Below are 12,036 nucleotides of genomic sequence, written 5' to 3' on the forward strand. Positions count from 1 at the left end.
CTGTACATTCACAGAGAATAAAAGACGTTGGCTTGCTCTACCCTGCCAAGACTGAATAGGAATATGATTCTTCTGTAAAACTATAGTCAGCAAAGCATATACACTGGAGATGAACTATTTAAGTCAAAAAGACAACATTGGCACAAGAACAAATAAGTATAAACCGGCTATAAATAAATTTATGCTGCAAATTAGAAGATTTGTAACTCCCAGGGCAGTAACATTATTGAACAGCCAACCAGAGTCCTGAAGGACAAAAATAATTAGCTCATGTTAAGACACAGCTTTATCATTTTATATTATAATATATAGTGACAGTAGGGGACTGGACTTTCCCTAGGCCCTTTTGTATTTTATGTACCCATCTCAGAAGGGTTACAGAGCTCTTCTTAGCCTGTGGAAAACTGGTGGGACTATGCCAGTGATAAGAACATTAAGAGAAAGACAGAAAATATTAACTTGGCACAGAGCCACGCCAAAGAACGAACTATTGCTTCCAAACTGGGGCTAGCTCCTTTACGTCTACCTCAGAGAATGGGCAAAGTCCATTTCTGTCCATATGTGGGTATATTTCAAGATGATTTTGGGTAAGGAAAGGAGTAAATAGAAATAATACATTTCTGCTCCGTTCTTCAGCATAACTCACTTCCTTGTCCCCAGTTACCATCACCTAAAGGTTAAGCTCAGAACAGCATTGCAGAGCCCAGCATTCCTTCCACTTACATGGCAACACCATTTTTCTTCAGATGTGCACTGCCTCTTCATTCCTATTTAAATACTAATGCACTTTTTTCATATTTTTTTCCTTATTTAACTAATAGTAATTCACTCATACCCTCTAGCATTGGCACCTACATTGCTGTATGATAAAATTCTGTTAAGCTACATGCAGAGACCTCCACAATATCCATTGCGTAATATGCGTTATTTCTGTTGTGGGTTTTTTTGTTTGCTTGCTTGGGTTTTTTTGTTTTTTAAATGGATATCTTCAGATACTGCTTAGAGATTGTGAAAGTGGTTTTCCTTTTATGAACTTCAAGCATGTGGCAGTGATCAAATGGGTACAGCTGTCCTTTAAGGACATTGGCAATTATTGTCATCATACCTCCTGTTAGGCAGTTCAAATTGCTTAAAACTTTGATAATGATTACTTGACTGCATTTAAATGAAGGTCGTTTACCCTTCCATTCCCTACTTATATAGCGTCTTTCGTGCAACACGCCTCAAGGCCCTTTCCAAAGAACACTAATCAGTACACAAAATTATATTGAAGCAAATAACCTTGTCACAAATTCCATTACACAGTAAAAGCTAAATAAAAAATAATAGCTTTCCTGTCTATATTTAAAAATATATATCCACTTAGTGTCAAGCTTTTCAAGCAGAAGAGAATGCCACAAAAGAGCATGGATCGTACTGCACAGCAAGGAAGGGAAAAGTAAACTATTGCTGTGACACATTTAACCAATATCTGCCCTACCTTACCAATACAATGGGTAATTGAAAAAAATCAATATTTTTCAAATGCTAGCTCATGTTAAACTAAAAAGTTTTCCATGGGAATTTCAAAGGAACAGCTGAAGTCATGCTCAAGAGGGCCAACCAGTCAGCGGAACAGAAATCACCTTGTCTTGCAATAATAACTGTTTTACCATTTGATTGAGGCAAAACTGGCATCAATCTGACATTTACTTAAAGGAAAACTGTAACTAATTTGCTCAGCCTGTCTGTTCAAAATGGAAGAAGGACTTCTTCCCATAAGTAAAGGTAATTTCTTACATACGTATGCATACAACCTCCTACATTACACTAACTTGTACAAGTGAATGTACTTCCCTTGCTTGCAAGTCAAGACAGGAGACATGACAATGGATGTCACTCCCATTCCATGGTGGGCTTGTTGGCTACTGTCCTGGTTTCAGCTGGGATGGAGTTAACTTTCTTCTTAGTAGCTAGTACAGTGCTGTGCTTTGGCTCTAATGTTAGAACAACGTTGGTAACGCACTGATGTTTTTAGTTGTTGGTGGGTGATGTTTATACCATGTCAAGAAGTTTTTGGTTTCTCTGGCCTTGCCAGCTAGTGGTCTGGAGGAGCACGGGAAACTGGGAGGGGACATAGCCAGGGCAGCTGACCTGAACTAGCCAAAGAGATATTCCATACCATGGGACATCATGCTTGGTATATAAACTTCAGGGTCAGCTGGGGCTGGGGGATCGTTGCTCAGGGACTGGCTGAGCATCAGTCAGCAGGTGGTGAGCAGCTGTACTGGGCATCACTTTTTTTCCTTTCTCCCTTTTCCTTTGGATTTTATCCTTTTCCCCATCTTTCCATTCTGTTATTATTATTGTTGTTGCTGTTCTTTCCGTTTTATTCTGTTTCAATTATTAAATTATTCTTATCTCAACCCCTGAGTTTTACATGCCTTTCCGATTCTCCTCCCCACCCCTCCAGGTTGGGGGAAGCAAGCAAACGGCTGCATGGTGCTTGGTTGCCGGCTGGGGTTAAACCACAACAGCACCTTACTGGTAACCCCGACACTGACTGTAAATACAACAGTCTCCACCAAATCCAACAGGCTCTCTGAGCTGCTACAAATTGACATAACTAAAAATATCAAGTAGAAACAGCCTGGAAATTACCTTTCCTCCTAACGAAACAAGTGATTTCATACACTTTAGCTGCAAACTCAGCTCTTCCCTGGTCACAAGTTTGGGACCATAACAGAAATTGCAGAAAAGCTATCCACAGAGGAAGCTAAAATGACAAAAATTTTAATTCACTGATAGATGTAGCATTGTGTTCATAGCGTTATCTGTGCTGCAGAATATCACACACACACCACAAAAATACAGTGATCACTCTTGCGGATATATTCTATGGTAGTTTCTCATCTGAAAGAGCAGAAACAAAATCAAATTCACTGAAACCCTTCTGAAGACAGAAAACATCTAAAAAAAAAAATCAGAGGACAACAGGCATACCATATCCCATATAATTTAACTCTTTTTTTGGCTGACAGAAATATAGCAGGGAAGGGGAAGAAATGAAAGATTAAGTACAAGAGAAAGCAGTAAAGATGTCCAGAAATAAAAGGTACTCAAACCTCTTACCCAAATATTTGCATTATTGCTGATATTAGCTTATAAAAAATGAAGTTGTTGAGGAAATAAAATACAAATTAAAGAAGAGAAACAGAAAATTTGGAAAACTCACTTTAAAATTAGAGAGAAAACAACTGAAATACAAATAAATAAAACTCTCACTGCACAGTAGTGCACAAAGATGCCAGCGCTTAAAGTGATGAAACAGCTGTTGTTCAGAGTCCTGGCTGCCAACATTTATACATAGTTTGGCATACTATACGGTGATCTTTTCACATACAAAACCAAACACAATTCTCTTTTGGAACCTACAAAATTCTTCTGCAATTCCAACAGAAATGATTTATTGGTCAATTGACACTTTTTGAATGAATTCTTCTTCAAGTATAACCTAGGAAATTCCATCTCCTATCAGTTATGTCAAATTTGACAACCTCACGTGAAATTTCTCCTTTCTTAATTATTTTATTATCTCATTAATTCTCCCAATCCATAGTTACACTCCCATGTCTCCCTCTGAAGAATTCCTCTTCTTCCTTGAAGAACCTTTCAAGAACCTCAAATAAACAATGATTGCCCTTGGCAATCTCTTCACTTTACCAAATATGTGCTACTACTGTCATTTCCCTTCAGAAACTAACTAGTGCTTATGCATCAGTTTTTCTCCACCTTTCCTTTAGGATTTCCAGAAGGAACAACAAAAGTGATCCTCTCAGAGCTAGAGCTAGAGGTGTCTGATTCTCACTACCATGTGCTATGATAGTTATGTACCTGTGCTTCCCCAACCCTGCCAAAAAACGTACTTTTGAAAATCATGCATTGCAAACCACATCTTAGCTGTTGTCTAGTATTCCTATATATGATGTGACAACAAAAGGTGAAATGCACCATTATCAAGCATATGTTTTGGTGGCCATGCTGAAGGGAAGGGCATAGTATGGATACCACTCTCAGAACTGCTGACCCCTTGGACAGGCTGCCCAGGGAGGCTGGGGAATCTCCTTCCTGGAGACTGTCAGACCTCAACAGGACAAGGCCCTGACTGACCTGATATCATTTTGAATTAGCCCTGCTCTGAGGAAAAGGTTGGGCTAGATGACATCCAGAGGTCACTTCCAATCCAACTTGCTCTTTGCGAATCACTTTGGAATTTTTGATCATTCCAGAAATACAGTGTAGTACCTCAAATCAACTGTGTGCTATTTCCCTTGCAGTCTGATACCAGAAGCAAGAAATACAAAGACTGGACCTCTTCCCCAGCAATATTGGTAGGAGATTTAGAAGATTATTCAGCTTCTCTTGGACTGTAGCCACTTTTACGGATTGTGAGAACAGAGAAGATGTATCATACCAGAATGGGGACAACAACCTCAAACGAATACACAACAATCATCAGTACAGCAGCCATATCACCTGCAATGGGGTAAAACATGGAACTAGCCATTGTTTTGGATAATTTAGAAGGATAACAGTCAGAAAAGCCAAGTATAGTGTCACCACCTTTGCCAAATGATCCCAGCTTTTTCTGGAATACAGGTTTCAGATGGTTTTGAGGAGAGATTCTGTACATATATATTGATCCCTCCCAATATTGAGGGAAAAAACAGAGTTTGCCTTGTCTCAGACAGTTGGTACATAACCTAGAAATACTGTTGTCAATCTAGTGGAGATTAGAGGTGGCTGAATTTTCATGACTTTAAATTTTCTCAAGAATACCGTTATTTCTGCAGACTGAATTGGAGGATCATATACTTCATCTTCTTCAAGACCTTCCTGTCCTTTTGCTACTCAGTTATGGCTAATCATCAAACTGCTCTAATACTGTTTCCCCAACCCAAGGATCAACTCAGTGCTTTTGGGGACAGTCCCTGCTCACAGCAGTATAGAGATTATTTCAGACACAACTGGAAATGGCAGAGTCCCTTTGGGGTTGGCTTTTGCTACCCTAGCATCTAATACAGAATAAATATGCTAAGAGCTCCAAGTCAAGTGCAGTACGCTCCAATAAAAAGAAAAGGAATAAGAAACAAAATTATTAATGGCAGCACAATAAAAATAAAGAACCTACTCAAAAATAAGTAGCACATCAATTAAACAGAAAACCTGAGAGAACAAAGAGGTGCTCAAGGCTACCAAGTACCTAATTCTAGAGAATTCATTCTTCAAGATATTGAGCATCACAGCACTGAGTTGGCAAAATAAGTACATAAATCACTGCAAAACCTTGTGTGTTTTCCAGTAGGAATGTGCCTACCCTAAAGTCAAATTGAAATTTTTTGAATTAGTGTTTAGCAATCAAGATGGCAGCTTGCCAAACCAGCTCTTTTAAAATGCTTTTCCTTGGAGAAGTTTCACATTGGTAAAGTCTTCCACAATTACATTTCCTCTGGAACTAATTAAAGAATAATATTTTTCATAATCATGTTTTAAAAAGCTGATTTTCAAATGTTGTAGAGATACAATCAATTTTTAGAACTTTAGACTAGGCCATAGAACTTTGGAAAGTATTTTCAACACAACCTGGAAAGACACCGAAAAATTAGCAGAGTATAGGCTCCCCAAAGGATGCCAAAATTTGGATTTCTTCTACCACTGTTTAAAATTTTTGAATATGTCTAGACATGGAATTTAGTTTTCAAATCAAAATTATTTTGAAAGGAAACATTGTCGTATATCATTCAACTCTTAAATCCTAGCCACTCAGGAAGAAAAAAAAAATGTTAAAGTTTTATGGTTGAGTATACAGTGATTATTTTCATTATCTGACAATCACAGGGGGAGTGTTATTTGATAATCACAGAAGCAGGAAGGTTTATTTTTTTACTTTGCTACAAATGTAATATATATTATTGCCTCTGCTACAAAAACTCAGAAAGCCTGACTAAAGATTGCACATAATTCCATAGTGTTGCCTTCATTGTTGAATGTCAACCATCATGCCTCTCAGCTGCTATCATATGATAGATACTCTATCTTAAAGGTGGTCACCACAACGCAGCCACTTCTGGAGTAGAGTGACATGTGCTATTAACACATGGCAGATTATGATCCCTGTGCAGAAGAATGCTGTTTATCTGAAAGTACTACAGAAGAAATACAGGTGATCTTCAGTAAAAGACAAACATGGCATCTTCATGACACAAAAACAAACCATGCAACTCAAAACTATAAATGTTTAAGACTATACAACTATTTATGATCTTACTTTAGTAAGTAACCTTACTACGCTGTCTGGAGAATTGGTTTAAGGTATCTCAGTGGGACTTAGAGCATCCAGACATAAACTGGCTGAACTGTTAACCTGAAAGAAACCATTCAGTATTGCCCTAGAATTAATTAGTTCCACTTTAGCATGGAAAAGGGTTTCAGTGGGAAAAGTGCCAGAAGGACAGCCATCAAAACAGACCTCTGATAATCACCAGAGAGCTAGAGTATTAATCTATCTGATTAATCTGTTGAGCTGTAATAGTTCCTCAAGGGCAGTGTGATGAGTTGGTAAGTGAACCTGGTGTCATTCTTCTGTCTCCTACTCCAGAAGGATACAGGTCTGTACGAGAAAGCTTGCTGGCAACAGCAGTACTTCCTATTTGCCCTAATAGGAACTGGTCAGAAGCAGCTGGATACTTCTCCAGACCCACCAGATGCTATTTTTGCCAATAATTTTGCAATGCTTTCTCTAGAACCACAGTGTCTTTGAAAACATTAAGTAGGGATTGAGATACTTGAGAGGAATAGTTAGCAATGGTACAATACTAGAGCTACTATGGAAGCCAATCCTGATACAAGAATAAAATATACTCTGGTAATAAGGTTTGTCAGAAGAAGCCTCACTTCCAGGGAGGCAGCAGAGGTTTTTGACCACCAGAGGAGAAAAGCTACAGAATAAATATGATCATAGCTGACTGTAAAGCTACTGTCAGCCTTTTGCCTCATTAAAGCAGGTGTGTTACATTAGAACACCATAGCATTTTTGGCTTCTGCTGGGTATCGAATGTTGGGAGCTACTAGGTCTGGGGAGGGAATGAGATATCACTGCATTTCAGAGAAGATTCCCTGTCCCTCCTTTTCAAAAAGGACAAACATATTTATCTCATCTTCTGGTCCCCAAGAGAAAACTAGTTAAAGCTATCTAAATCTGAGGTGCCGGAGAAAGCCTGATGGCAGAGACAGCATTATCTGCCAACCTCCAGTAAGGATTTTGGTGACGGAGCAGAAACATTTATGGTATCAGTAAACTCCTACAAGCATTTGAACTGACAACTGCGGGGAACAACTAAGACAAAGGCCAGTTATTGCCAAGGACAATCTGCAATTAAGAATTTCACAGACAAAATGTAAGACAAAGGAAATAGACAGTAAATCATTATCAAACAAACTGAAATAGAGAAACTAAAACAAAAATTTAACATACGAAATTATTCCAAGAAAAGACAAAACTATCCCGGTGACTTAGAGTTTAGAAAAGCTGCTCATGCTGAATCATCAGGAGCCATATTTTCATCTGTCCAGATTCCTGCTGTAGGAAATGCTTGCACAATTTCTGTCATTTTTTAAAAAGACAGTATTTCCTACCAAGCAGAAACCTATCCTATCCTAATCAGCTAGTCTCCAATTGGCAGCTGTGTATGTGTAGAATATTTCTAAAAGGGAGCCAGGTCACCAAAGGAAGCATCTACTGAGCATCTTTTCTTTTACTCGTTGACTTTCTACTTTCCCTCTGTGCATTACACAGTTTTCCCCTCCTCTGCTGGCTGCCTTGGCTCTGGAATCACACTGGGAGTCAATCATTTTGCAGTATCTGACCCAGAGTATTGATTCAATGCTGTGAAAGACACCATTCAGTTATAATCAGTAAAGAAACCATAAAACTATATTATTATTATTTACTTTCATTCCTTCACTCCAGTAATATGACTAAACAGCTTTAACTTCTTTCATCGACTCTCTACAGTAGCTACTTCATGCCAGCAAGACAAGAAATAAAAATTAAAAAAAAAAATGATGAGGTCCAAACAGGCCTTTTGGAGCACCATCATATCATGCTTTACAACGTGTCCCCCTCTTCAAAGTAACAGTTGGCAGCCTTTTAATATCCTTCTTTGAAAGACAAATTTAGTTTCTTTACCTATAGTTTTCAAACGGACGCATGCTACTCTCTTAACCTTTCATAACAAACCTGTTTCCTACTCTTTCTGGTGTCTGTAAACCGACACCAGACTCCCATGAAATACCCCATTAGTCCCACTGCTGACTTCTGGTTTCACCTGATGTCACTTTTCATTACCACAAGCAATTTAAAGCTTAGGCGTTCTGCCATAGCTGAGGAGACATAAAAGACCAAAAATTACTTTAGAAAAATTATTTCTCAGAAAAAGCCTAGGAAGAATTTATAAGTCTCCTCTCTCTATTATTTTTTCCAATCAGCAGTTATTCCAAAACCTGAAGTGTTTTCCCCTTTATTTAGCCTTGCATTAATAATAAAAAAATATTATTTTTTTAATTTTACAAGCCTATAAGGCATAAAGAATCTTTTCAACAAACACAAAGTGAATTATGATGGAGCCAATCCCCAAGCTCGAAGACGATAAAAATATAGGTAAAAAAATCTTCTCTATGTTCTCTTGCATGGCTACCCCGTGTCTTGTCAACCCAATACGGATGGGAAGAAGTAAAGAGTATCTCCAAAAAAGAGAAGGGGGAAAGGAATCATCATCATCAGAGAGAACAACTAATAAAATACTTTAAACAGAAATTACATTAGTTACTGGGGACCAATAAAGATGGAAAAACCAAGCAATCCAAATAGCATGTTGATGAATCTCAAAGCTTTTGTCTTGCAGAGCCTAGTAGAAGAATGCACTGAGAATTACTTTTTGCTTTATACTGTCCAATCATTCTGTTTGTATCCCTGTGATGAAAGGATGCACCTGATGGAATAAGTCCCAAGTGCAAGAGTCTTTAATGGACAATCTGTACACCTGAATCATGAATTACTTTACCAACAAACCAACAAGTTTCAAAGGTTTGTCTTTTTGTGGAGGCTCAGCACAAGACACTGAAGAAGCCAGCCAAGTACTGCCTGAAACAGTTATCATCCCAGCTGCAATGAAAAACGAAAATAAAATCTTCCTTTGACATAAAAAGTAAAAAATAATATTATAAAGATACGTCTTGAAATACAAACCAGACATTTCACATTAAATATTTCCTGTCTATTGTTAACTTCAAATGAAGAAGATCTAGGACGCCTTCTTTTTCCTCCCTTTTAAAATTCTATTAAACACATCAAATTCAAATCATGAGAAACTCATATGTATTTGAATGGGAACAGTAGCTTCGAAGCTGAGAGAAATAACTCTGAAGGAGGAAAAAAATAAGTTCCCTTACCCCAAGATGAATCTTTTAGTCTCTCTTCCTCAATTCCATCCTTCTTAAGATGAAGCTTGGAAGAAGAATCCATAGTTAGATGTATACAACAAGTTACTCCCGCTCATTAAAATATACCTTTCAGCAAAAGAGAATTCAAGGGAAGAGTGAAAATGGCTTGAGGTTGAGCTGAAAGTTAGTTTTATACCAGCCGGTCAAGAAGTCAAATCTTCTTTCTCACTTTTATCAGAACATAATCTGAGGAATGTTGTAGATCAGAGACTCAAACAAAGGAATTCTGAACCCTTGATATTCCTAAACAACTTGTCTTATCTAACTGAGAAGCAGTGGGGTACACCTTTTGTAGTAACTCATACTCTTTGCCTAGGTATTTGTAAAGTGATCATTATTCAAATATGGATAACCCATTTAAACAACAAGTTCTTTGGGATCCTTAGGGTTGGATGAAAGTATAGACTGACAGTATTTAGCTAGTATCTACAGAGAAATGTTGTGGAAGGGCTATTGGGAACTGAGGTTTAACAGGAAAAGATTTGGGACTTGGACACTGTGTTATGCCAAGTCCCACATGTGAGTCATTTAATTCTTTTCTCTGGAGAACCGATTAATCCCATTCCACTACATCAGTGGCAAGTCATAAGATACTTTATAAATGCACCAAGCTGTTCCCAGTGCTATTACCAAACAAAGTAAGAATATTTTCTTCAATGTGAAGAAACATTACATTCCTTCCTCCTACAATTGATAGCAGTATTGAAAAACTACTTAGGTGAACGGTTAGACATCACTAAAATCTTGTTACATGACATACCAGAAATCTCACTCAAATCAAGCAACACAGATACAGAGATCAGTGGGGGCAGAAAAAAAGGGAAAAGAAAAAAGGAAAAGTAGAAAAGATAAATGCTTGGATAAAGCACTTCTCATGAACCCTTTCTTGCTTGTCAGCAGAGCCATAAGCATGTCCAGAGAATTTTAAGCATCCCACGAGGCAGGGATGATCATTGAGGGGGAGTGTTGATCTGCTTGAGGGCAGGAAGGCTCTTGCAGAGGGACCTGGGCAGGCTGGACTGATGGGCCAAGGCCAATTGTATGATGCTCAACAAAGAAAAGTGCAGGGTCATACACTCTGGTCACAACAACCTCACACAACAGAAGAGTGGCTGGAGAGCTGCCTGGTGGAAAGGGACCTGGGGGTGCTGGTTGACTGCTGGCTCATGGGGAAGACAATCCTGGCTTGTATTCAAAACAGTGTGGCCAGCAGGACTAGGGAAGTGATTGCCCCCCTGTACTCAGCACTGGTGAGGCTGCACCTCAAATCCTGTGGTCAGTTTTGGGCCCCTCATGTCAAGAGGGACATCGAGGTGCTGGAGCGTGTCCAGAGAAAGGCCATGAAGCTCGTAAAGGGTCTGGAGCACAAGTCTTAAAAGGAGCAGCTGAGGGAACTGGGGCTGTTTAGTCTGGAGAGGAGGAGGCTCAGGGGGGACCTTATCTACCTGAAAAGAGGTTGTAGGCAGGTGGGGTCAGTCTCTTCTCCCAGATAACAAGTGGAAATGGCCTCAAATTGCACCAGGGGAGGTTTAGATTGGCTATAAGGAAAAAAATATTCACTGAAAGGGTGGTGAGGCCTTGGAACAGGCTGCCCAGGGGAGGTGGTAGGATCACCACCCCTGGAGGTATTTAAAAAACACATAGATGTGGTGCTTAGGGACATGGTTTAGTGATGGACATAGCAGTCCTCTGGTTAACGGTTGGACTTTATGATCTCAAAGGTCTTTTCCAACCTAAATGATTCTGCAGTTCTGTGATTAAGAGAAAGGGTATGTGAAGGAATATATGTGAAAGATATTTTGTGTCCACTGGAAGTGCTATGACACAGGCACTGGGTCTCAGAATTTCTCCACTCAGAATCTGTGATGGTAACAGATCTGCCTTTCAACAACAATTTAATTATCTTGGTCACTGCCCAAAATGTTTTCCAATCTAAGCCATGTTTTATAACAAATCTGTAGAGTTCCAGACTGCTACAGAAAGCATTACAGAAATGGAAAACATATTACTGGCTAATGCAGTTCCTATAAGTAGCACTTGTAATAAATAATTAAAATAATATGTACTGCTGATTTGCAGTGAAGGGAAAAAGCCCTGCTGCACCTGGCTGACAGTCCTACAGATACTGCTGAAGATAGGAACATTGTATTTTACTGCTGAGATGTACAATGCCTTCAACTGAAGACCAAACCTGACTAGAAAAGAAGTATAGCTCAGTTGTTTCTAAGAATCCATGATAATGTATTGTAATCCAACAAATAATATTTAAACAAATGTTGTTCAAAAGCATTACCTTCTCCATAATGCACCAAGTTGTTGTCCTTTCCTATTTATGTGCTACAGATATTGTAACAGCTCTGGTACTCGCAGCGCACTGGAAGCTCATGCCATACATGTTTTCCCCAAAGGTCTCAATAGTATGAGCTGCAGCTCTTCCACGGCAGTCCCAAAAATCACTGCTCATTTGCCAAGGCCCTGTTGACAATCTTCCACTCC

General features: G+C 38.9%; 1 protein-coding gene across 7 annotated transcripts in view; it reads right to left on the reverse strand.

Moving 5' to 3' along the window:
• Positions 1-12,036, reverse strand: part of FIGN (fidgetin, microtubule severing factor) — a 106,375-nt gene that overhangs the window by 38,521 nt on the left and 55,818 nt on the right. For 2 of the 7 annotated variants that reach the window (XM_037397830.1, XM_037397823.1), the window contains exon 1: positions 9,490-9,584. The exons of the other annotated variants lie outside the window; for them this stretch is intronic. In XM_037397830.1, the coding sequence (XP_037253727.1) occupies positions 9,490-9,562 (73 nt within the window). In that variant the 5' untranslated portion in view covers positions 9,563-9,584. Of the gene's footprint in view, positions 1-9,489; positions 9,585-12,036 lie in introns of those variants that run through there. 7 annotated transcript variants of the gene reach the window in all.

Source organism: Falco rusticolus, chromosome 8, assembly GCF_015220075.1.
Source record: "Falco rusticolus isolate bFalRus1 chromosome 8, bFalRus1.pri, whole genome shotgun sequence".
NCBI classification, from domain to species: domain Eukaryota; kingdom Metazoa; phylum Chordata; class Aves; order Falconiformes; family Falconidae; genus Falco; species Falco rusticolus.